Source organism: Myodes glareolus, chromosome 2 (genome assembly GCF_982192425.1).
Source record: "Myodes glareolus chromosome 2, mMyoGla1.1, whole genome shotgun sequence".
NCBI classification, from domain to species: domain Eukaryota; kingdom Metazoa; phylum Chordata; class Mammalia; order Rodentia; family Cricetidae; genus Myodes; species Myodes glareolus.
In genome coordinates, this window is record NC_142027.1 from 67,058,111 (window position 1) to 67,084,974 (window position 26,864).

Below are 26,864 nucleotides of genomic sequence, written 5' to 3' on the forward strand. Positions count from 1 at the left end.
GGAGGACAAGTGCCAGTGGCAGAGAAGCTTATACTGAATGCTGCCCTTAAATGCTGCAGAATAGGTACCCAAGCTTATGCTAAAAATGACAGAGAGGCAGAGGCAGGAGGATCTCTGTGAGTTGGAGGCTAGCCTGGTCTACAGAGCAAGTTCCAGGCCAGTCAGGGCTACATAGTAAGATTCTGTAGCCCCCGCCCAAAAAAGAAAAAGAAAACAATGTAGTCTAGATATCTAAACTTCTGATAAATATCATGATGTGATAATATCTTATAGACTTATAAATAGCATAATATACATGCTGAATCTAAACACACAGTAGACACTATTGTGTAGGCGCCTAATCTGCATTAGATGCTGCCATGCAGCCTACAGTAACAATGTGTCTTGTTGTTATGACTAGATACATTTGACAGATTTAAGGGACAAATAGCTTTATTTGGCTCACAGCTTCAGAAAATATGGCCCACTGTGGCAGAGAAGGCATGGGAGAGTGACTTTGGTGGCAGAAGAGTATGATGGAGTTCCTCCTATGGAACCTGGCCCAGGAAACAGCTAGACTGGGGGTGGGTGCAGTCCTTAGTGACCTATTCCACCCATGTCCCAACGGTCCCACAACCCCCAAAACCATGCTACCAGCGAGAGCCCAAGTACTCAGACATGAGCCTGTGGGAACATTCTAGATACAAACCGGAAGAGAGCCTGGGCTTATGTTAGTGTCCCAACAACACCAGGGATGTGCGTGAGAGCACACAGGGCAGGCAATTCTGCAGCTCTGGGCTTTGACAAGTACTGCAAACCCAACATCACATGTAAGCATGGTGACCACGCACACACTCAGACACAAGAGTGCCCCTTTTTCTGTCTGCCGCTTTAGCACTCATCCCTGACATTTGCTGACTCTGCCTGTTTACCGTGTTTTCTGATGACTTCAACTCAATAGAAACTCCAGGTAGACAGGAGTGTTTGTCTGTGGTGCTGAATTCCATCTCCTATAGGAGAGCCTGGCACATAGCAAGTTTTCATTACCCACGTGTTTGACAAATGTGTGAAATAGTTCATCTACTTGGAGTTAGGAAACTGAACCTAAGCCTGAAGGAGCAAGGTAGCTTGATAGGTAGGCACTGGGGACAAGGGTGCCCCAGGCAGAAAGGGCCACCAGACAAGTGAAAACCCAGGGTCTGGCCATTGTGTGCCTGGATCTGTAGATGGCAAGTTTCCAGAATAAGAGTTAAGATCATAGGAGGCAGGTGGGAGAGAGCGTTGGAAGAGGTTGGCCTGTATGGCGCATGTGAGGGGTGGAGTCCGAGCATTCTCCTTATGGCCTTGCTAGATCTCAGCGTATGTGATACGAGGCGGGTTCCTACACATACCTACATAACCTGAAATCCAGTGACCCGGTAATCCTATCTGTTCTATCATGACAGATAAATGTTCACTTCTTACTTTTCTTGAATAAGAAGGGTAAGACTGTAAATACTAGGGTTCCTTGTATCCTAACTCCTTGCTGGGCAGCCTGAGGTTACGGTTAGGCCCTAAGAAATTTGGTGACCTTGGTGGCAGATATGTAGTAGTTTTGTGTTGGGGGAATGAATCCTGATTTTCTTACTCTGGTTTTTTTCCACTGCTCTGCTGTGTAGTCCATCTTTCTTTTCTCAAACCACAACACTAAGATTAAAAAGAAAATAATCTGTGTGTAGCCACGATCCACAGCTATGCAGGAGTGTCAGGATTCCACTCTCTGTCCCTGCCCTTTGCCAAAAGAGCAGCATCCCCTGAGCAGAGTTCCCTGCAGGGGCTGAGAGAGAAGCCGAGCTGCACCTGCTCCAAAAGCTGCCCCATCCTTATCGTGGACGGGTCATTCATCCCTGCTCATTCATACCATTAAGACAGGTTCAAGATTCGGCCAAGGCTTGGCGCTTCATGCCCCTTGGTGCCACCTGCCCGTCTTCTCACCCCAGTGAAGCTCCTTTGTTGTCCTGAGATCCAGTCTCTCTGAGAGACTCTGCCACCATGGTGCCCATGGCAGACATGCTCTCTCTGGTTTGCCAGCTCTGGGCTCCATCAAAGCACTCCTTTTCTCCCTGATCTGATCCCAGCGATATGCTGCCGTTAGCCATCCCTGACTGTGAGTTCCTTCTGCCTCCCAGATGCTGGAAGGAGGCCCAGCACATCCCCAAAGATGCAGTTCCCGGGTCTCCCACCTGGCACTCCTCCAGTTTCTGGCTTTCCCCGAGGATATAAGAAAATCTGTTCCCCATCTACAAATGACCACTAGGAACACCCCCTACAGTGGAGGTGCTCCCGAGCCTTGTATTCCCATCCTGAACCCTCCCTGCCAGCCTTTTCATTCTGCCCAGGACATGTTTCAAGCAGAGGTGGCCCGCTCTAGCCACCGCTCTTCAAAATCCAGGGGAAGCAGCACAGGGGGATAAAAAAAATAAAATATTTAAATAGTTTAAATCAAATTTTCTCTATCTTCTCTGAAATGATCTGCGGACTCTTAATCCATATTTGCTATAATTGGCTCATATTTAAGTGACTAAAACCCCCCATCCCTGGTTCTTAGGGATTTTGCCTCATGATCTTATCCACTGCCAAAGCTGTTAAATCTTAAGTCTAGCCTCAATATTCTACTGGGACATACAGCTTAATTTTCTTCTGTAATATCTAACCACCACCACCGCCACAGTCACCACCCAGCCCTGGCTGTCAGAAGGAAGGGGGGCAGAATCCTAAAGTGTTAGCCCTGGCTGCTCAGCACCTCTGAGCTACTTAACAGGGCCGGGGACTGGCCAGTCTGGGGAACCATCCCGTGCAGGAGACTGAACCAGCATGCTATTCAGTGTGCCTTCACTGTTTTCTCCATACACCGTCTTTCAAGGAGTAGCCCCCTAGTGAGCTGACACATGGGGCAGATCTGGTGAGGAATGGACTCTCCGAGATAAACCTCAGACATACCGCTAACATTTCCCAGAATGCACAGCCAGACTGTTAGTAGAACTGGGATTCAGACCCAGAGTTGATAGCAAATCATGAGCTATAGGATGCACCATTGTTAATCCACTATTAGTAGGTGATTATTAGCGAAACGTAGTTGTGCACACCTCTAATCCCAGCACTTTGGAAGCAGATGGATCTCTGTAAGTTTGAGGCCAGTCTGGTCTATCTAGTGATTTCTAGGTCAGTCAGGGGGCAGGTCTTCATAGAGAAACCTTGTCTTTAATAAAAAAAAATCCACCATAAAAGGATGCTTCAGTAACTAAGCCAGAAAACAGAGTTTTGTGTGTACATATATGCATAAATCATCCAAAATATGGGGTGTGCCCTATGTCTTAAGTGTCAACGTCTGGACATGACGAAATTAGTTCAGGTTGGGAAATCCCCCTGTTGAGATGTCCATGTAAGAGATATGAGGACATAGAAACTGTGGCCTCCAGGAGTGAAGAGGAACGGGGCCACTAGCTCAGTTGGAATGTTGCCCATCTACAAGTCTGGAGCCAGAAATTACCATAGCATAGCTAAGACATTATCCAGGGACTGAGTGGAGAAAATATTTGGACAGGTGGATACTGGGGAGTATGAGGAAGGCCAGGAATGCCAGCATGCACTCCTGGATGAGGGGCCACATGTAAAGCAGATTTACATTCCGCAATGAGTGGAGATGGTGCCCACCCCATAGAGAGGCACTTACAGAAGCGGTTTGGTGGGCAGCGAGGGCTAAGATTGGCGCCGGGCTGGCCAGCAGACAGGAGAAAGAGTTTTGGTAATTCCCAGTGCTGTCAGACCCGGTGTAAGCATCTCCACTAGTTTGTCTGAAAGTATTCTGAGACGTGGGTGGGCAGGTGGGCAGTCCAGGATCAGCCGTACTGGGACATGGTGAAGGAGGAAGAGAGCAAAACCTGGTGTGCTGTGTGATGGGCTGGGAAGCCGGGATTGACACGCACTGGGACGGTGATCAGACCCCACAACTGGTCCTGGCCTCTGGTTGCTCCTTCCCTAATTAGGAATCCCTTCCAGAGAGCAGTAAGTGCCAGCCACACACTAGCTATGATACACAGAGGCCTCCTTGTGGGGTTTTGCCTGGACTGGGGGTGTACATAGCTGGGCAGGAGGAATCTCTGCAGAGCCTGGCTTCTGCTAAGCAACTTGGTGGTTTCCTTTACTAGAGCCTAGCTGTTGCTGCTCTCTAGTGGCCAACGAGGTCTCTGCTCTTCTCCTGGCAAAGCAGGGTCTGAACAGAAAGGACAGGGACATGGTGGGCAGGTATGGAGGAGCTGCCTTCTACAGGCTTGCAGACTAGGAAGCAGCAGCCAGCAGTGTCTAAACCGTGTGAGATTGTAGACCTGATCAGACAGAGTGGAGCAGGAAGGGAGACGGTGGCCTGAAAGGGTCATTTTGTGAGCCCACGTCTGAATAACTGAGGCTTGCTACCAGTTTGCACTGTGAAAACAGTCGCTTCTGGTCTTTGACCTGGTCTCCTCTGAAGTTCAGCTTTCAAGTGTCCTCTGATGGCAGACACTTTGTGGGACTGTCTGGAGGAACCACAGAAACTCACAGTTCCCATCCTTCTCTCTAACCTCAGGTTTCTCCCAGCCACTCCCGCCCCCTCCACTGGAGGTCACAGACTTTCCTCTCTTCCTGCGGCAGGGAATTTCCTCCCGCAGACACAATCAGAGCCACAGCGTGGACAGCCTCGGCGGCAAAGCTCTAGGTTTGGTGGGAGCGGCCTCGCTTTCGGCCAAACTGTCTCCTCCAATGGGCGAAGGGTCTACCTGCTTGCTCCTCCTGGCCCCATATCTGTTGGTAACTTGTGTGGGCTTTCCAGAAGTAAAGAACTGTAAAGAGAACTGGGGAGGGACAGCTGCTGCCCATAACACCCATACCAAAATCAGAGTCAGGTCTGTATCCCCTGGGGAGGGGCAGAAATAAGGACCTGACAGAACAGCCGGCCAGCCGGGCCTGAATGGCGCACACTTTTAACCCCAGCGCAGACAGAGGCAAGTGGAGCTCCGAATTTGAGGCCAGCTTGGTCTACAGCTTGAGTTCCAGAACAGCTAGGACTGTTGCACAAAGAAACCCTGTCTCAAAAACAAACAAATAAAAACAAAACAAAAAGAGGCAGTTGGTGCATATGAAAATAATAAATAAATCTTTTTCTGAAAGAAAGAGACTAAAAAAAAAGCAAAACTTTAAAAGATAACAAGTAGCAAGCACAGTAACTTTTTGCTGAACTCTGTGCATAAGGGACACTGGGACATGAGGGACTGTGTACTTTGAAAATCTTTTACTGGGCCTGAAACCCTGGGAAGGGGATGACTCGCCCTCCAAATTTTGAAGGAATGCCCCATTCTCTGTGTTTTAATGTTGCTTTTGAAATCTACTGTCATTGAAACCCTTGGTTTGTCGTAGCTTATCCGATTCTCCATCCTCCTCAAGCTCTCCGAGGGCTTTTAGAGTAGCCTTGTAGTAAATAGCTCCTAATGCTGTGTTCTAGAATGGGGTTCTTAATTCTTCATACCAGTCTCTTAAAACATCGTATCACTTTAGCCGTTCTTGCTTTTCAGTTCTGGGAGATTTTCTTCATGCTTTCTTTCCATTCTGTCTCTCTATAACTTGTGAAGTCTCTAATCTTCTCCTATTTTCTCTCACTTTCCATCGTTTATGCTCTTGTTCTACCATCTCAAAAAATATCCTAGCTCATTAGGGAGTGCTTTGGTTCAGCCATGACAGCCGTAATTCCTAAGAGTTCTCTGTCGTTCTGGAGCTTTTGTGCCCTTTCTGTAGCAGCTTGCTCTGTTTTCATGAGTGCACTGCCCTCTTTCAGCTCTCTGACCACGCTGTAGTGTTTCCTGCTTATAAGTAGCTTCACGTGAGCTCCAGGTCCTCATTATTTACCTGGTTTAGCTCCTCCTAGGCTTTCCTGAAGTCTGGTGGTCTGAGGAGTGTTCGCATATATGAATGAGGTATACCAGATGTTTTGTATGAGGAACAGGGCTATTGTCTGGCAGGCGTCCTTGCAGTGTGCTCGTGGGGAGACTCTCCAGATGGCAGTATTTGAGTATCTAGAAGTCCCTTGGCTTCTCCTATGAATAATTGTCAAACCTTCCCAAAATGTTTCTGTTCGGCTGCGAGTGTTCTGGGAGCTGAGAGGCATGCAGTGGGAGCCATTCTCCCTTCTGTATGCAGGCCTGCGTGAATTTCAACTTTCCAGAACAGAGTGGACAAGATAGAGGACAGAGCTATGGATCTTTACAGACTTTCAGCCTTCCTCCTGCCTCACCTCCGTGTATGCACACACACACATGTACACACATGCACATGCACGCACGTACACGCACGTACATGCACACACACACACATACAGTACTGCCTGGTACTTCTACTTCCTAAGCCCGTCACGGGACTGTGCTAAGCTAACTGACTGGCGGAATTGTGTCTCGTATCTCTGTTCTACCATGTCAAATACTTCCGTATGTCTACTTTCTGTCGTGCAAAAAGTAAATATTAATGAGAACAGTTAACTTCTCTTAGACATGGTCACATACATGATTTCCTGATCTCTCCATTCTTATAGGTTATAACTTGCCTTGTATAATTGTCATCAGGTTTAGAGGTTGGTGGAGTTATAGCCATATCATAAAAGGTGAGATGATTTAAAAGTGGGGTAGGAATCTCAGGGCAGAAGGACTATGGGGCCTAGGATGGAAACATATAGGCAGCCAGTGAGAGAACACTCGGCACTATAGCCAGACTGTTTTGCTACACACCAGGCAGAGATTCATGAGACACACTGGTGTGTTCGGTGGGTGTGTGTTGGGTACCTGCTACATGCCAGGCATCGCTCTAGACCCAGGATATGGGCAGATTTAAGCAAAGACTTCTTCTGCTCAACTTGACTTTATATCCTGATGCGGGTATAGGTGACAAACAATACAACACATTAATGAAAAGTGTTCAAGGTAATTAAGCAGAGCTGTGTTTCCACCATGAATATAGAATATATAGAATAAAGAATACAGTATATCTACTGTGGAATGCTGAATCTAAGGGCCCTGAGATGGATTCCTCCTCCTAAGAATGAGGATTTGGATATGAAGACGGAAACGGAATTCAGGGTCACGTACAAGGAGCCCCAGACCAGCTCTGAGGCCTCCTGATCCCCCTTCCCGTGTTCTTCCAACTATTAATTACTCTGCAGCCCACGAGACCTGCGAGGCCATAGAGCTCTTAAGCCCTGTAGAAAGGAGATGAAAATGCTCCTTCCGTTGCAATGTACCAGTGCCAGCGCACAGACAAAGCCCATCCTGAGCTGTAGCCTCTTAATTGGACCTGGCAGTTCCCTGGGCTACCATGCAAATTGAGGAAATCCCAGGGCTGTGTGATAATGTTCCTAATTCATAATATTGCTTCTCGCAGTTGCTTCAGACGTTATAATCAACTCAAGATAAATCACATCTGTAAATTGTAAAATGCCTTAATTTCCAGAGCGCTCATCTGAGCTCCCCACTGCCGCAGGCTCATGGGTTTAGCGGCGTTTTGAAGCCACCCTGTAGAGGCATCATCAGCCGTGTGGCGGTTTTCCAAAGCTTCCACGGTGGACTGCCCATCCGCTGCTCTTTCTTCTCCATGCCTTCCTGGAACAGCTGCAGGCTTCCCCCTAGTTACATTTGTTGAGTTGTTTTCGAGGCTCTTATTGTTGGTGTTCTTATCACTTTCATTATAAAGCGAAACACTGGACAGTACTGAGAGTTAGAAAGCAGAGAGGAAATTACCCAGGGATTATGCTCAACAAAGCCAAGGTTAACATTTTCATGTGCTCCTATGAATAACAATATTCTTCACGCAATTAAATATGCAACTATATACTGTTCTTGACTTGTTCCTTTGTTTGTACATTATGCAGGATACACAGCTTTGATGCTATTCCAAAGCTTTGTAAGTAGCTGATAGCTGAGCCAGGTGCGGTGGCACGTGCCTTTAACTCCAGTGCTAGGAGGCAGAGGCAGGCACTCTCTGTGAGTTCAAGGCTAGCTTAGTCTACACAGGGAGCTTCAAGACAGCCAGGGCTACACAGTGAGATGCTGACTCATAAACAAACAAATAAACAAACCCCCCCAAATTTATTTTCGGATGAAGATATGGCTCACCAATTAAGAGCACTTGTTCTTGCAGAGAAACCAGGTTCAATTCTCAGCATCTACAAGGTGGTCCACAACCGTCCATAGCGCCAGTTTCAGGATGCACACGCTGCAAACATGCATGTAATCAAAACACTCACACACATAAAATAAATCTAAAAAAGCTTTTTTTAGTTAAAATTTTAAAAATCAGGGCAATGGTGGCATATGCCTTTAATCCCAGCACTTGGGAGGCAGAGACAGGAGGATCTCTTTGAGTTCAAGGACTGCCTAGTCTACAATGAGTTCCAGGACTGCCAAGGCTACACAAAGAAATCCTGTCTCAAAAAACTAACCAATAAACAAATAAATAAGTACATGCATATATACATACATAATCTAATGGTTGCCTAATTCATCACTCGCTACTAGATGGACCATAATAACTTAAACAGTATTCTCCTCTTGGTGGATTCTTGCATTTTAGTTTTAAGGGGCTTTTGTGTTATTATTGTGAAGTCTTTCTCTTTGGGAAGATTGCTGGTACAGGTCTCTTCATGCTTAAAGTCAAAGAAGTGCAGCAGCAGGTCACTCTAGTGAGAGTCTCATCATGCGCCCTTGGAAGGGACTTGTTTCTGAGGCATTTTTGATAGAGGCAAATGAAATACCTAATGAAATGCTTCTGCACTCTGCTGGTGGGATCCAGGGGTTCCACAGGAGACCTTACATGGGAGGAAAAAACAAGGAAGTCTCTGGACAGGGGCTGGGTCTTCAGTGTCCTTGAAACCCATCAGTTAGACAGGTTCTCATCTCACTCACACTTTCTAAGGCCAGCTCTGGCTCCCCACTTGACCTTAGAAACGCTTGAGTAGATGCCTGAGAAGAGTTGGGGAACACACAGAAGCACAGACCCTGTGCCCTGAAGTGGCAACAGTAGGAAGCGAGGCAGAGCACTGCCCTGGCTCTCTGGTGCCACTGAGAGCCATGAGGAAGCAACTGTGTTCACGTTCCACAGATTGAAGATGCTCACTGGGGCAATCCAGCACATCCTGTGCTGTTAAGAAGAGGCTTCGTGTTACCTCCCAATGCTAAGCAAGCAAACATAGATCTAAGCAAATGTAGTCATTTCTTTTTAATTTTTTTTTAAACTTTATACAGCCTTACACCAAATTTACATTTCTAGTATCAACTATGTTTTACTCACTTATCCACCACCCAAACCAAAAAGCCCATGACAGAATTAGAACTAGAGAAACCCTTGATTTTATGTCCTCGTTCATAACTCATGGCCGTTGCTTACACTCAGTCCCTCGGCCCCTTATATGGGCCACCAAAGATGGCACCAAAGTGTCCCTGCATGGGGAAACGTCCTGGAAAGAAGGTCAGGCTGGAACTGGACAGGGAAGGTCCTAACAGGCGGTCTGTAGAGTGTGGAGGAAGCCATGTCTACCTGGGAATAGTAACAGGGGAACAGATCTCACCAGAAATGTCCATCAGGGAGAGAATCGGGAAGTGTGGGCAAGAGCTTAGGTGAGGCCTGGGCTCACAGCTGGCATCCTAAGGAAATGTGGGCAGACAACATCAAAATGTCTTAGCAGAGGAGCTGGAGAGATGGCTCAGTGGTTAAGAGCACTGGCTGCTCTTCCAGAGGACCTGGGTTTAATTCCTACCTAGCACCCATATGCGTCTCACAACCATATGGAACTCTAGTTCCAGGAGACCAAGAATGAGGGGCAAGAGGCCAACCAGGACTCACTGATAACAGGAATAAAAGGGGAAGATTCTAGAAATGAGGATTTGAGATTAGAATAAAGGAAGAGCGAACAAAACACACCTGACTTCATGCCAAGGTCCTAAGCTAATAGTCTAACCCCCAACACTTCCTTACTTAGACTCCCGAATAGAATTTAACTAAAATTAAGCATCCCTGGCAGATAATCAAATAATATATATCATGAAAATATGATACAGCCTCGCAGTTTTGGCCAGGAAGTGATAGGGCCTCCTGAGTCTTAAGCAGTCACAGGAGACTTGTATGGGAAGCCAGGGAGAAGGATGGACATCCTCCCCAAACACCCATGATGTTAATGTTGTGGATGGAGAGAATGGGAGCAAGGGTACCTCAGAGAGAAAAAACAAAAGCAGTGGCTTGTCTTAAGAAGTCAGGCAGCATATGAAGGCAAAGAAGTGAAGCTCACATTTAAGTGTCTTTCCTAAGACTTCTCAACAGGGCCTGTTTTTCTCTTAGCTTCTCTAAGGGAAGAGAGGGACTGGTGATTGACTTGTCCTTTTGTGGGTAAGAGGGAAGGGTTATACTCTTTTATATCTGTGGACAAGCCACCAACTGCAGAAGGGCGAACCGGTAGTTAGAGTGTGCACAGAACCATGAAAGGGAGGAAGAGAGTGGAGACTGGCGAGGGATAAAGCTATCTGTGCTCAAAAGTGGGTGCATGTCCAAGGAACTGACAAGCAAAGCTTGCTGGGAAAATACATCAGTGTGAAAGAAATAGAAGAGATTGGGATGGGGACCTCGGCGCTGCCCACATGGGCTTAGACGGGCTCTACCCTGAGAGGGGTTGAGTGAACACAAGATAGAGCTATGGGGCATCAAGAAGCGGGTGGCTTTCACAGCAGGGTGTCTGCCTCTCAGTGGTTAATGAGTCAAAAGGAAATAAACGAAAGGCAAGCTGTGTGCAGCATCAGACACATCATAGGAAATAAGGCTGTCGGGGGGGGGGGGGGGGGAAGAAAACCAGAAAACACAAAGGGCCATCTCCGAAAAGAGACATGGAAAATGATGCCAAATGCAAGAAACATCCATTCTACCGACCTTAAAGGGAAAATGAGAAAACAAATATACCACCGCATACAGAATGAGAACCAAACAACTTGCCGAGGACAGCATTAAAATAGTCCTTAAGAGGCTATGGGGATGAAAAGAAATTAAACAGAGATGCCACTTGCAACGATCTCTACAACATAAACAGAGCCGGATTTGTACTCCTGAGACCAGAGATGTAGTTAGCTTCTGGAGAGAGCGAGAACTTTCCAGATATATTGTGTGCAGGGTCAAGAAGCAAGGCAGCAGAGAGTGAAGTGGGAGGCCCGAGCCCATGTTGTTGACACTGAAAGAGGAAGAATGTGAACCTGAGGCTCCCTGAGGCTCCCTGAGGCTCCCTGAGGCTTCCTGGGCCTGTAATAGTGTGTCCTGCTGACACATAGGACCAAGCAGTCAGAGATGGGAAGGATGTGTCTGGGCAGAGAAGTGTGTGTGTCAAAAGGGGGAAATGGCTCAGCAGGTCAAGGTTCTTGCCACACAGCCTGGTTTCAGTCCCCAGCAGGTGGAAGGAGAGAACCAGCTCCGCTGAATTGTCCTCTGGCCTCCGTCCATACCATGCCCAGGCAAACGTGTCTAAGAAATAGTGCTGTGCTAGTGAGGGAAGCTGGTTTTGTTGATGAATGAACTACATGCTCTGTGAGATTAACTTTCATTCGGTGTGAGTCGTCCCTGAATCAAAACTGGAGTCATGAATGAATCACATGCAAGGCCTGTAAGTGCGCCAAGGTCTTTTGTCCTCTCCTCTCTTGACCAGGATTCCTAAGCAGTTCTGCGCATGTGTGAGCTGGAATCCCCTGGGCAGCCTAACACCCTCCTAGTGCTCTGGGGAAAGATGGGAAGGGTCTGTGTGAGGTCAGCTCTGCCCAGTGCAGCTTATGCCTTTGTCCCAGCCCCATTCCCTGGCAGACACCCCGCATTTCCATTCTCGCTGTAGGGTAAGACCTGATCTGGTAAATCTTTTTGATCAAGACATAGAGATGAGGTGTGAATGGACACTCATCCTGTGTTTGAGCCACAATGGCTATCTTTGTCGGATCTACAACTTGCGTGTGGCTATCATTTAGGTGTGGGCTCTGAAGCAACTGCCCCTTGATTCTCACACTGTCCTGTTGTGTTTGAAGACAGACGGGCAGCTTTTGAGAAACAACACTGCCGTCTAGTGGTGCTTTTCTGAGACACTGGATCTTGGTTTGGGGACTGAGTTTTCCTTGTGGTCGTTGGCTACTAGGTTGTTTTGTTGTAAGGGTTCCCAATACTTCCAGCATGGTAGGCCAGCACTCTACCACTGAGCAACATCTCCATCGCTCAGTCTTGAACCGTGGACACATAGCCTGGCTCTTTATCCCCTCTCCCTCCCCCCCCCCCTTGCAAAGCCTTCCCCTCTCCCCTATCTAGTAGGACTTAAATATTACTAGGAAACAGTAGGCCTTATAAATTACTGTCTCAACAGTCTGTCCAGGGGCTCACAGCCCTCCCGAGGCTTAGCCTGAGGCTGTGAGAGCCACTTCTCATATGCGTGCCCATGGCCCCAGGAGAAGCACAAACCATCTGGCATTAGCACAGAGAGCTCTTCCGCTGGGGCACAGAAGCTCAGCCACAGAAACTCTTCAGAATACGAGGAAGTTGCCTGGTTATCTAAACCAGGACTCTGTAAAGCAGTGGTTCTCAACCTGTGGGTCGCGATCCCTTTGGCGTTGTGATCCCTTTGGGGTTGCCTACCAGGTATTTACATCATGAGTCATAACAGTAGCAAAATTACAGTTATGAAGTAGCAACAAAAATAATTGTATGATTGGGGATGACCACAGCATGAGGAACTGTTATTAAAGGATCGCAGCGTTGAGAACACTGTTAAGAAGAATCCATCCATGAGCGAAAGAATCAGTTTATTGGACTGTAACCGAGGGGAAAAAAACTGAAATCAAATGTCAGGACTCAATTGTGCTTCCGTGATGTAGAGTACAGTGCTCTAATACTTATGCAGAGAATTCTAATCCAGACCACAGGGTGAGACTATTGTAGTGCACTTCAAGGATCAGAGGCCCGGCTCACTACTGCACTACAGCCAAGCCTGGATACCTGCCAAAAATAAGCATTCCCAGTGCCCCAAGGTCTAAAGAAGTGTGGGGTTCATACTAAAAATATGGGTTCAAGTTCAGCACGGTGTCTACAGAAAACCCTCCAGCCAGCGTTTCTCAGTGTTCTAGAAACCATCTTTTTACAATCACAGCAGGGGGATGTCCCTGGCAAAATACACATCCTTGTATTCCAGCCCCAGTCGGCTCAGTTATAATCTGTGGTCAGGGCTCGGTGGAGGGAGGCGCGGCCCAGGACTCTGCATTGTGTGAGCTCCTAAGGTGACTGTCAGGCCCATGGTCTGGATGCCTTGGGGCTTCCACGTGCTGGCTTGTGAGCTGCTGATGGTGCATGCGCATACTGTCCACACCCTGATGTGAGCTCTTGCCTCCCACAACAACCTTGCTGTTTCTGGGAAGACAGCAGCAGGAAAGTAGGGGAAGAGGCTATGTGCTGATGTTAAGTGGAGAAAATGAGCCAGTGACCATGACTTCTTTCTGTCTCTTTGCCTGTCCACCTCTACCCTACAGACTTCCCTTCCTGGCCTGTGCTAGAAGTACCTCTCCCACCCATGAGATGTGTTTCAGCACAGCCTTCCTGCTCCTTAGATAGGGGTGATGTCAACTGCCAATCAGCGTCGGTCTGATGAACGTGTGTGTGTGTGTGTGTGTGTGTGAGAGAGAGAGAGAGAGAGACAGACAGACAGACAGACAGAGAGACACAGAGAGAGAGACACACAGAGACACAGAGACACACTTACAGAGAGAGAGAGAGAGAGAGAGAGAGAGAGAGAGAGAGAGAGAGCATGCTTATCTATATGGAGGCCAGAGGTCAGTGGTCAGGTATCGTCTTCCATAATTCTTCACCTAACTTTCTGAGACAGGGCCCTGTGACTGAACTTAGGTTTGCCAGTTGGCTAGACCAGTTAGCCAAAACCCCTCAGGATTCTCTTGGCTCTGCCTCTTGGCTCTTGGATCACACGAATGTATCACCTCAGCTAGCTTCTTACACGTGTGCTGGGCATCCAAACTCAGGTCCTCACGCTTATACGGCAAGCACCGCTGAGCCGTCTCCTCAGGCCCAGCGTTCTAACAGCCAAGTCCCGTTAGTAGCTAAGACTTTGCTCTGGTCACATGGTTAACCCCAATGATCACTGTGATGACCCCATCCTCCCTCCAGCCGCAGTGACCCCCCAGAACGTAGAACATGCACTGGGCAGGCATGTTGGTATAGCTGCTGCTGCAGACAGTTCAGGTCCTCTGATCAGAGCTTCATTGACTGAAGCTGAATTCCCCAAGGGCAGTATGGGAATCCCCTCTGAATGGAGAGGTTTGGAACGAGCCTTGGAGGACAGCAGCTGGCAAGCTAGGCCTCTGCCTCATCCCTTCTGTTCCCTGTCTTTTTCACTGACTCTAAATGCAGCTGCTACTCCAAGCTGGAAGCTCTGAACTATAATTCTGTGAGGCATGGTATAGACTTAAATGATCCTCATGGATTTGAGGCCAGAGGGAAGGGAGGAAGGGGTACAAACCCCTAAGTAAAAAGTAAGCCACCTCAGGGTGCAGCTAATGGGGCCTGTGTCTGCCCCCAGGGTCTCTCCTTGTTCTATGCCTCTGCAGTAGGGAAGTGTAGGCCATCTAAGCACAGAGTTCATACTTGTGCTCCTAAATAAGACACGACCCCTCTTCTTGCTTTCCCATTCCCCTCCCTGACCCCCAGGGGCTGGGCAAATGCCGGTGTGTTGTTGTAGCCTGTTTTATGGCTCCAGGGAGGGTTGAAGACATGGTGTGCTATGTGGCTTAGAAAGAAGGGAGGTCATGTCCTGCGTTAGTCCCAAACGTCACCTAGGGTCCAGTGAAAGTGGCTGAGAAACAAACGCCAGCACATCTGAGTCCAAGGGATGGGGGATGGAGGAGAGCCCTTGGGAGGAAGAACAGGGCACACAGGGAAGGGGTTTGAAGGCACAGTTGGCAGGAAACTTGACAATGAAGTAAGAGAAGGAACGCTAAGGAGGCAAGGAGTTAGAATAAAAAGCCTTGGCTTTGGGCAGGCTCCAGAGTGGCTCGGCTGAGCTGTCTGAGTGCCCAATAGCAGTGTACTAATTACCTTTTTTTCCTCTTTTCTTTTTCCTTCCTGTTTGTTCCCAACATTTTCCCACCTTCTTCCTGCCTTTTTCCACCCTCTCCCATCTTTCCTCCCCTTCTTTCTCCTCCCCTCTGCTCTCCCCCACTCTTTGTCTTCTTCCCTCGTGCCATCTTTTCTCCCTCTCTCCCTCTCTCCGCCTCTCTCTCTCACACACACACCCTCCACACCCCTTTCCCACCACCACCCACCAAAGCTCTCAGGCGGATGTGAGCTGACCGTGGTCCTCCAGGACTTCAGTGCAGGTCACAGCAGTGAGCTGAGCATCCAGGTGGGCCAGACGGTGGAGCTGCTGGAACGACCGAGTGAGAGGCCCGGCTGGTGTCTGGTCCGGACCACAGAGCGGAGCCCCCCGCAGGAAGGCCTGGTCCCCAGCAGCACCCTGTGCATCTCCCACTCGCGCAGCAGCGTAGAGATGGACTGCTTCTTCCCCTTGGTGAAAGGTAGGACGGATGGAGGGGAGGGTGGCCAGCGCAGGCCGCGCGCCTCAGAACAGGCCTCGGAGTCCAGTTTGGTTGAGCTGGGTTTCTCTGAGATCTGGAGGTAGAGGGGATATGTTAAAAGCTTGAGGAGAAAGCTAAGTGTGTCTGTGTGGCTTAGAGAAAGTCATCCGACCTTTCCGAGTCCATCTATTCTTGAACAACAAAGGTTGAACTGCTGACTACTGACCTCTGAGCTCTCTCCCAGCTTTCCCTCTGCACTGCACCACACCCAGATTCGAGTCTGCACCCTGACAGGAGGACCAAACAACCCCACAACCAGCCACCAGTGAAGTAGGACTTGGCCATCGCCTCTGCCACTCAGAATTCAAGGTCCCCCTGTCACCTTTTTCCTTTGATGTGTTCAGTGAATATATAGGATTTATTAGAATAACTTACAGGCAGTGGCCCAGTTAATCCAGCAATGGCTGGCTCTGAACAGACAGTCCAAGAATCCGTAGTTGTCAGTCCATGAGGCTGGGTATCTCATCTGGTCTTCAGTAGATACTGGAATCCTGAAGAAGAAGGCTCTAATGCCAGTGAAGGAATGGACTTGCTAGCAAGACAAGAGTAAGCAGGCAAAGAGTGAAACTTTTTCTTCCCTACCCTTATACAAACTTCCAGCAGAAGTTGGTTAGAGGTAGGTTTTCACCATCTCAAAAGATCGGGATTAAAGATGTGTCTTCCTACCTCAAAGGTCCAGATTAGAAGTGGATCTCACTACTTCAAATTAAGCAGATAATCCATCACACATGTGCCCTCCAGTTTTGGGTTTTACTTAATTCCAGATGTAGTCAAGTTGACAACCAAGAAGAGCCACCACACACCTGTTATCCAGGCCCTGGTTTGTTTTCTGTGTACTCTGTTCCCTCCACGTGCCTTTTATTTATTGATGGCAGGGAGGCCACACGCAGTGGCTCTCCAAGAGTGATGGCCAGCAGGACAGCTTCTGCGTGCCCTGGAAACAGGTTAGCCATGCAGATGCTCAGGCCCCATCTACCTGCTCAGCAGGTGACCACACCAGTTTGCTGTCCAGGGGGCTGATGCACAGTGGTGTCTGAGAACACAGGCTTCCAAAGTCAGTGTGACTTTGAACTCATGCATTTTACTCTGAGGAAACTGAGGCCCCGAGACTAATAGAGAACCAAGTCTTAGTCTGGAACTGAGTTATATAAATGGTCAGATATTAGCACAGAGACACCATCAACGCTTGAGGACCCAGGGAAGTCTACCTGATAGGTGATGACTTTATGTGCTTGGAAACCTGCAAGTTTGGAAATTCCATCAGGGCATGCTTCCAAGCATGACTTACTGCTTCTGAACTCTAGATGGCGATAGTGGACTGCCGTGTCTGCACCACCAGTTCTTCAAACTCAGGGGGTTTCTGGACATAATACAAATCAAAACCTGGGTACCTCTTACACACACACACACACACACACACACACACACACACACACACACACACTACATCCTTCACCCTTGGTTTAACTACCTCCCCCAACCCATGACCTCAGAGCGATTGCCAGGAAGCTGTGTGGCATTTGTAATTGGAGTTTCCCAGTCCTTTGAAGAACCAACCACCACACCCCTCTGAAATTCTTAGTGTAAAGAACTCAGGTACTTCAAAAATCAGGAACTTAGTGAATAGGTCTCTGTTTTGAGTTTGGTGGGGGAAAGTGGGGCCCATGGAGGATGGGTTGTTGTGAGGGTAAAATGAAGGAGTAGGTTCGCCCACGCACGTGCGCACTTCAGGTCCTGGCACTTAGCACACCTCTGTAGTTGTAAGCTGCTGCTTTTGTTTCATTCTTTACCGATTGCCCAGCAGAGTGCCTACGACTCCCACGAATCCAGCCAGAGACCATAGAGTGCAGGCGCCGGGTAAGGGAGAAAGGCTGGGGGAAGCTCTTCACAGATCCCAGGTATGGGTTGTTTTCACTGAAGAGGGCCTCAGCTCCAGTACTGTGACTAGGGGGGCCTAGACCTCCCCTTTCTGGTCTGTGGCTGGGCGATCTGTGCATTCTCTCATAGCTGAGACCACTACAAGTGCAGATGGTTAGGATCAAACCAAAGATGGAGATTCAGAGGGTAACGACAGCCGTCTGTGTAGGCATTCAGAGTGCAAATCCTTCCGGACAGATTAGGGGAGATACAGCTAACGGTGGGAGCTGAGGACAGGCCTGGGAAAGAGGGGGAAGAACAGAGAGAGGCAAGCAAGCAGCCGCAGAACTTTTCCAGCTAACAGTACCAGTCAGAAGGGCTTCCAAAAGTGACCACCAGGCCACATCTCCCATTTTGGTGGCTCTTCGTTCGCAGTTGGCCTTTCTCTCCAAGCCTAGACTGGCTAGTTGGGCCTACAGAGCAGCAACCTGTGAGGCCACTCTCATTCCCAACTGAAGTAGAAAACGGGGGTGCCCAGCCAAGCGTGGGAGCTTGCACCTATATTCCCAGCTCCCAGGAGGATGAGACAAGAAAGTTGCCACAAATTCAGAACTGCCTGGGTAACAAGTGAGATGAGGCGAGGAAATGAATATGACACGGTCATGGGTATGCCTTGCTCCCAGCAGTTAGGCTCTGTGTCACTATAGAGCACCCCTTGTGCCCTGAGTAGTGCCATGTTTGGAAACAGCAGAGACCTATTGGGCTGCTTCTGCCAGCTGAGGTTTTTCTTCAGTAGGCACTCTATATTAGAAGTTACCCAGAATGCCTTCCTCTGGAGTTGTGGCCTAGAGGAGGACAGCCTCTAGGGGTCCTAGGGGACCCACCTAGGGGTCATCAGGCCAGAATTGGTTTCCACTTCGGTTCCCAGGAAGAAGGAACTAGCCCTGCTAACAACCTTCCTGGGTTGGTGCAAGTCCTTGCCTCACATGCTATATGAAGTCAGGACTATTCATGGTATACTAAGTGCTGTATGGATAACTGGGCCAGAAATGGGGGCACAGGGACTGCACAGCATCAAGGAGGTAATTCAGGGAGCCACTATTGCAGGTCTTCACCCAGTGTGCACGTTAAAGGAAGGTGCAAGCCTTCCAAAGCGACAGTACCCAGAACAGCGGGAGCCAGAGTCCCTGTATTGGGCACGAGAAGTGAATCTAAGGTACAGCCTGGGTTGAGAACCACTGCACCAGCCCAGTCTTCCCTCTTCCAAAGAGACTCTGGGTCCCACAAAGCCACAAGGAGATGGGGCAGACCAAGCCCCACTACCTTGTGCATACTTAGCCTGCAGGTTTCTAGATGGCTCTAGGGTTTTTCTGCCCCTCCTTTTCTGGGCGGCCTCTGGGGCAGGAGAGGGCTGTTCTGATACTAGCATGATGTGACTCATGCTGGGGTTGTGGAGAAATATCCAGACTTTGTAAATATCCAAATAGCAGAAATGAGGCAGGCCCACATTTCCCATTGCTTTCCACACCCTGTCCTCTTAGGATTCTCTCTGGAGTTGGGCCTCCTGAGATCTGATCTGATCTCTCCATAGCTCCCTCTCACTTGCTCGACAGCAGGTAGTTGTGGGCAACACCCTGCGAAGGACAAAGCCTTTATAGTTATTCCCAGCTCCTGAAGTCCGGAGGTATTTTTGTTTGGTCCTTTAATAGCAACGCCCTACCCTAGACCAGAGTTCAGGCATGCGCCTCCTCAGTATTGAAAGTGCCTTGATTCTGATGCCCTGTGGATTATGGGTGTAGCATCCCCAGATGTGAGACTTGGATGCTGAAAACTGTGATGGGAGGCAGTTGTGTGCACCATCGGGGTATAGCAAGACATAGAGCTCCACCAGGGAGGGCAGAGCAGTGGACTAGCATACGGGCAAAGGCTTGTCTAGATGCTTCACCAGAGAAGATACTCAGGTGCCAGTGAGCACGGGAAAGATTGGGTATCTCTGTCCACCAGGGATATGCAAACCAATGCCTCAGTGTGATCCCACTGCGGGCCCATTAGAGTGCCTTGGTTAATGTGGACACGCCTCCAGAAATCACAGGTGTCTGTTAGGATATACAGAAATTGGAACACGGCTGGATAACTGGTCGGGATGTGAAATGTCTCCACTGCTATGGAAAACACTGTAGGGAATCTCAAGCTTTATGTGTATATGTGTGTCTGTACATATGTATTTAACATATGATCCTGTAGTCCCACTTCTGGGAGTATTTCGACATGAATTGAAAGCAAGGACATAACCTGTCTACACACCCATGTTCATAACATTGTTAATGACAGTCACAGGTGTCTGTAGACAACTGCATGCACAAAACATGGCACACAGATGCTGGAATATCATTCAACCTTAAAAAGAAAGGGAAATCTGACACCAGATTACATCATGGTCAGACCTTGGGGACATTGTGCAAAGTGAAATAACCCAGTCACCAAGACAAATACTCTATTATTTCACCTATATGACATACTTTGAATAGTTAGCTTTTCGGAGGCAAAAGGCAGGATGGTGATTTACAGGGACAAGGGAAAGGAGGGAATTAGGCAATTAAATTGTTCAGGGGAGCACTGAACAAGTGTGTTTTAGTTTCACAGGTTGGGAGGCTTCTGGAGATGTCTTGGTTGCACAACACCCTGAACACACTCTTTAGTATCTCAGGTTAAACCCCTTTCAAAGTGAATGCGCCTAATGCCAGAGCAGTGTATGCTTAAAAATAGTGAAGATTGTTTAAAGTTAGCCCTGGATTCTTATGCCCAGGCTCCAAAGCCCAATCTCAGTCTGTCTTTACCGTGATATCTGGGATATGCCTGTGTGCCTTCTGGCTGGGTCTAGTGTCTGGGAGAAGTATAAAGAGATGCCTCTCTGGGTGAAGCCAATCCCTGGGTATCCAGAGAGCCTGAGCAAAGGGCAGTGACCCCTGACTGAACACAGGCAGTTCTAGCTTTTGGACTTATCTGATGGTTTCCACTGTCATTGCCTAACTGACCTCAGGACACTTCCCCAGGCTGTGGGTAAATGCCACCCATGGCCAGAGGTTGCTGAACAAGGCCGAGATAGTTGACATCAGTGTGTAAATCTGTGCCTACTTAACAGCAACAACAAAAAGTGTCTTCATGTATTGAGTCTAACTCTGGACTGATTTGAGGGCTAATGCTTCCGTGACAATAAGTGGTGTTTTTCTGGTTTTGTAGACAAAGAAACAGTCTTGGAGAGAATAGGTGACTTGCCTTTAGGTTGTAAAGCTCTCAGATGGTATCTCAGATTGGTTCGCAGGCTCTCTGTTCCCAGGGTCTGGCCTTCTGTTCTGCTCAGCATCCTCCCCAGACTGAAGGCATCAGAACGTATACTTCAATTTGCCTTCCGTCTGAGGCTCCCTGAGTTGACCAGTCTGCGTGGATGAGGATTTGGAGAAGGCCACACCAGCCAGACCTGGTGACTCAGGCCTGTAGTCCCGACACTCAGGAGGTAAAGCAGAAAGATCACACACATGTGAGAGGACCCTGGGCTAGAGCATGAGGCCCTGGCTCAGGACAAAGCAGAACACACCACAGCATACCTTTCCAACTTAACCTCTCACCTCTGGCACCCAAGTCTTCCGTCCCTGGGAAGAACAGAAGCGACCAGAGGCAGATGTTGTCCTGTGGTGTGCCAGATAAAAGCAACTTCCAGCCATCACGTGGGGAAGCCAGGGCAATGGGAACCCGAGGCCGCTGCTTCCATGGCATCCACGGCCCAGACGTGAAGAGCGGTGCCTGCTGGTGCTCAGCCTGCTGTCTGTCCTTTTTATCTAGACCAGGACCCCAACACATGAACTAGGGTTGTCCACAGTCAGGGTGGGTCTCCCACCTCCGTTAGCCTGATGCAGATACGATCGCTCATAGACAGGCCTGGGCGCTTGTTTTCTTAGTGATTGCAGAGCCTGCCCAGTTGACATCAGTACTAACTAACACGCGGTACTTGGCCTACGACAAAGTCTCTGGGGCAGAGCAGTCCTGGGCAGTACTCTAGACAATAGACAGTGTTTATCTGCCTCTGACAGGAGCTAGCCTAGCCTTGAAGCTGCTGCAGCCTGTTCAATAGACAGCACATTCCACTACTGAAATCCCAGGCGCCAAACACCCAAACGTTCAGGGTCCCCTTTCTTGGTCCCATTGCTATCCAATCCAGAGAATTAATGCCCCTCTGCCCATCAAAAGAATCCTCTAAAGGTCTGATTCTCTCTCTCTCTCTCTCTCTCTCTCTCTCTCTCTCTCTCTCTCCCTCCCTCCCTCCCTCCCTCCCTCCCTCCCCCTCTTTAGTATAATTCTGCATTAAGAGCAGTAACCTTGGGTTTCAGATTACTCTCCCATGCCTAAAACCATAAGAAACTAAAGAGGCATGGAGGATGAATATTATCAAAACAGATCCTCTCAGGCATGAAGCAACTGGTTACAAGCTGCAGCTGGCTGTTCTCCTGTCCCTCTGCATTCGTAAATTCAGAGCCCACTGCCTCATGGAATCTTGGGAGTGTGATGAATGAGGAAGACAATGGGTCCCTACACTGTCCATACAATTTTATTCTATAATAACATTGCCATTATAGTATACCTGCAATGAAAAATAGTAAAGCAGGGGGCTGGAGAGATGGCTCAGTGGTTAAGAGCATTGCCTGCTCTTCCAAAGGCCCTGAGTTCAATTCCCGACAACCACATGGTGGCTCACAAACATCTGTAATGAGGTTTGGCGCCCTCTTCTGGCCTGCAGACATACACACAGACAGAATATTGTATACATAATAAATAAATATAAAAAAAAAGAAAAGAAAAATAGTAAAGCATTTTGGTTTTAATCAGTCTGTTGGCTTAGATGGCAAACACTGTGATACCAGCCAGTGGGAGGTGGAAGCAGAAAGATCAGAAGCCCTGGGCAGTCTTGGCTACACAGTAAATTCAAGCCAACTGGGGTCACGCAAGATCCTTCCCCCCAACAAACAAACCACAATACTCTTGGTACCTGAAACAAATGCATTGAATAAGAAATATTAAGCTGGCCGGTGGTGGTGCACACCTTTAATCCCAGCACTCGGGCGGGCGGCAGAAGCAGGTAAATCTCTGTGAGTTCAAGGCCAGCCTGGTCTACAAAAGCTAGTTCCAAGATAGGCTCCAAAACGATAGAGAAATCCTATCTTGAAATCTTGAAACACACACACACACACACAAAGAAAAAGAAAGAAAGAAAAAAAAGAAAAGAAAAGAAAAGGAATACAGTGATCGATGAGGCTGGAGAGATGGTTCAGAAGTTAAGAACACTGAACACTGCCTGCTCTTCCAAAGGTCCTGAGTTCAATTCCTATCAACCAGCAACCACATGGTGGCTTACGACCATCAGTAATGAGATCTGGTACCATCTTCTGGCCTGCAGGCATACATGTAGGCAGAACACACACTCTATCTGTCTGTCTATCTATCTATCTATCTATCTATCTATCTATCTATCTATCTATGTATATATAAAATAAAAAATGAAATCTAGTAATTGAACCGAATGTGGTGGACACACCTTTAATCCCATCACTCAGGAGGCAGAGGCAGGCAGATCTCTGAGTTCAAGGACAGGCTGGTCTACAGATAGAGTTCTAGAACAGCCAGGGCTACACAGAGAAACCCTGTCTGCAAAAACAACAAACGAACAAACAAAAAAAAATGAAAAGATGTGACTGGGATTCTGAAAGAAGCTCCTGGTTATTTTTCAGCATAAAAAGTTAGAATTTAAAAAAAAAGTTAGAATTGAAATTTTCCCTTTTTAAAAAAATAATAGAATAAAATCTGTAAGTGACCCTTGATTATGTTTAATCTCATTAGGGAAAAATTGGATTCCTTGAGTTTCTGGAATCCTAGAATTACAGACGATGGGCTCACCCTTCTCCGAATGCAGTGTCCCTGACAGGAGGCAAGCCAAGTGTGACAGAAAACCCCAGAGACTGTGGTGTATGATCCCAGAAGTCTGTTGGACTTGAGTGCAGTTCCAACCCTAGGAAATTCCTCATACTTAGCCCTCAAATCCAGATACTTGCTTCCTGCCCAGGCCCTCTCAGCTTTCCCTTCCCATCCCCCACACAACCATTTCCACTCTCCATCTACCTAATCTTTTTCTGGAATGAAGTATGATGCATTACATATAAAACTTGGCCATTAGGGGCCTTGAGAGACGGCTCAGTGGTTAAGAGTGCTGATTGTTCTTGCAGTTTGGTTCGTTGGCATTTGGTTTGGAACCCACATTTGGTTCCTCGGACCTGCACAGTGACTCACAGCCGTGGGTGACTTCAGACCCAGGGGATCCAACACCTTCTGAACTCTGTAGATGCCAGATGTAGATGGTGCACATGCTTACATGCAAGCAAAACACCCGTACACATAAAATAAGCTAAATAGTTTTAAGATGTTGAATACTACTCTCTTAAGGCATAAGAACCTGGCAGTTGCTCCCTGAATCCTTTATCAGAGGCTTCAGATAAAACATGTTGAATCCAGCACCCCTAACTTCTTTCGAGTGGTTGTTTGTGCGTGTGGATCAGTGGTCCTGTTTGATGTCCTGAGATGGGAACTCTGCTGCCCAGGCTTACCCTGGACATGGGCTGACCTCTTGCTCACAAGCCTCTGCCCCAGTGTTCTCTAGACAAAGGGCTTTGAGGTAAGGACCTTCCACTCTGAATGTCTGCTCAGGTTTGCCTGCTCCTAACAGCCCTCCATACTGCCCTTTAGGCTGAAGTGGTCATTTTTATTACCCTCATCGGTCTTCCTGAATTGCCTCTGGGAATTCTCAAACACGTCTGTTTTCTTTCTGCAGACTAGATAAGTACCTGTGGGGATCTGAAGTCATTAGCCTGAATTGCTTACATTCGGTATACCAAACATAGAACAAATATTCACTTTGAGGTGCAGTTTATCAGGTCAGACCACAGTCAAAAAGGACTGATGATCAGCATGTTTTGTGCGATTTTGTTTTTGCTTTTGTCTTTGAGACAGCATCTTACTAGCCTAGACTAGCCTCAAATTTACCCTGTTGTAGAAACTGTCCTTGAACCCCTTATCCTCCTGTCTCTGCCTCCCAAGTCCTGGGGTGATGGACATACACCACCGTTTATAACACATGCTATTGTGCTATAATCAACTTGTCTTGTCCTTTAAAGGGTAGTCATAGCCCTCTGTAGAAACGGGAGGGACTGATCCCCAAGTAGTCAGGGGACTTCAAAGGGACAGGCTGTGCCGGAGAAGGCATTTGTTTACCTGAAAAGTCACTTGTCTTCCTGGGCTGTCTTGTCTCCATGACACTGGTGAAAATGGCTCCCAGAGTTCCTGGATGGCCTGAGGAAATTAGTCTTAGTGCTGTGTGCACAGGCTCTCCCATAATCCAGCAGTGACCAGAGGCTCTCCCAGGGTGTGTAATGAGCGATAAGAAGAGATGCTGAGAGCTGATGGATAGATAGCTGAGAGTCTTGGTAAACAATGCAAGTCTGGGTCCTGCCTCGGCCACTGCCCAGCTGGTGACTTTGAGATACTCCAAGTATATTGATGAATTATCAGCGTCCATGTCCATGTCTCCGCTTGCAGGCCACACACATGTCAGGTCAAGTCGAGGTGCTTCCAGTCTGCACCCCCTTTGGGGCTGTCTAAGGAGCCAGGATTCTGTTTCTAGTTTCACCTTATGGATTTTCAGTATTACATCAATTGGTGTTCTCTCTCCCTGCCTCTGTTTCTGGTCTGGGAGGTCCTTTCCCTTGTCCAACAATGTGTAGAAAGCAGCTTGACCTGACATGGTTTCTGCAAGAGAGTCCAAGCCCTTTGTGTTCTAAATATGATCACAGAGCTGGCCAGTGGTGGCATAGGCCTTTAATCCCAGCACTCAGGAGGCAGAAGCAGGCAGATCTTTGTGAGTTCGAGGCCAACCTGGTATACAGAGCAAGTTCCAGCCAGGACAGACTCCAAAGCTGCAGAGAAACTGTGTCTCAAAAAACCAAGAAATAGAGAGAGAGACAGAGAGAGAGACAGAGAGACAGAGGAAAGAAAAATGATCACAGAGGTGGTAGCCACCATGAGATGGTTGACCTAGAACACACAGCTAAGTTGGCCCAGAGTATCCCTCCTAACTACCCTTAATTTGTGGGCTTCAGTATGTTCTGCCCCCATCAGGAGGCACAGGACTGCCCAAGGAAAGCACTTCCTTCCTTGGCAGCCCCCACGGAGATGGAGAGGTTTCCCTCATCCTGTCCAGCTCCTGTGACTTACCTTCTGCCTACTGTCAATTCCCTCAGTACCTGCTGTCCCTAATGTAAATATATCTCCATGGTGATGATGACATCCCTTACTGTCCAGGGGAGATAGCAGGGAGGACTGAGTGTGATGGGTGTGGCCTCCTGAGACAGCTGGTGAACTCAGCATGGCAGTGAGCACCAGGGATCTGGTCCCCGAGAAGAAAGGCTACCAAAAGAAGCTTAAGCTGGCAGGGAAGGGGTAACCAACAGTGTCCCCCAGAGAAGAGACAGCACAATTGCCCTTTCCTTACACCTATAAAGGACTTCACCCTAAAGGGGTGGAGAAACCCAAGAACACTGACTGTGACTCAGTGTGTGTAGTGGTCTGGGCAGCTGGGATGAGCCTGTTCTCACTGCCCAGGGGAGGCAGGAGCATCTCGGGTCTCTAGGCCTTTGTTGTAGCAGCTTGGAGGACTCTAGGCAGTGGGACTCTGATGCTTCCTGGCAGGACAAGTGGTCAGGCCCCTTCTCACTGCATGTCCTTGAGACCAGCTCCTCATTGAATGTTAGCCTAGCACTGGAAAGACACACATGACGTCTTTGTCAGCTGTGGTTGGTTTTGCTTTATTTCATTAATACTTTATTTATTTATTTATTTATTTTTATTTTATGTGCATTAGTGGTTTGCCGTGGGTGTCAAGTCCCCTGGAAGTTTAATTACTGACAGTTGTGAGCTGCCATGTGGGTGCTGGGAATTGAACCCGCATCCACTAGAAAAGCAGTCAGTACACTTAACCACTGAGCCATCTCTCCAGCTCCAATACTTTTTATTTTTATTAAAATATAATTACATCATTTCCCCCTCTTCCCCTTTCTCCCTTAGCCCCTTCTATATCCCCTCCCCTTATTCCTTCTCAAATTTATGGCCTCTTTTTCTTTTATATTATTATTAAATGTGTGTGTGTGTGTGTGTGTGTGTGTGTGTGCGCGCGCGCATATAAATGCAGCAAAGGCTGACCTCTTCTTGTGCACAGCTCTGGCCCCCTCCCAG

General features: G+C 48.1%; 1 protein-coding gene across 17 annotated transcripts in view; it reads left to right on the forward strand.

Annotated features, from left to right (window-relative positions):
- The window catches only part of Kalrn (kalirin RhoGEF kinase), a 598,618-nt gene that overhangs the window by 449,279 nt on the left and 122,475 nt on the right, over window positions 1-26,864 (forward strand). For all 17 annotated transcript variants that reach the window (XM_048454114.3, XM_048454115.3, XM_048454118.3 and 14 more), the window contains exon 34: window positions 15,371-15,617. In XM_048454114.3, coding sequence (XP_048310071.3) covers window positions 15,371-15,617 — 247 coding nt within the window. The remainder of the gene's footprint in view (window positions 1-15,370; window positions 15,618-26,864) is intronic.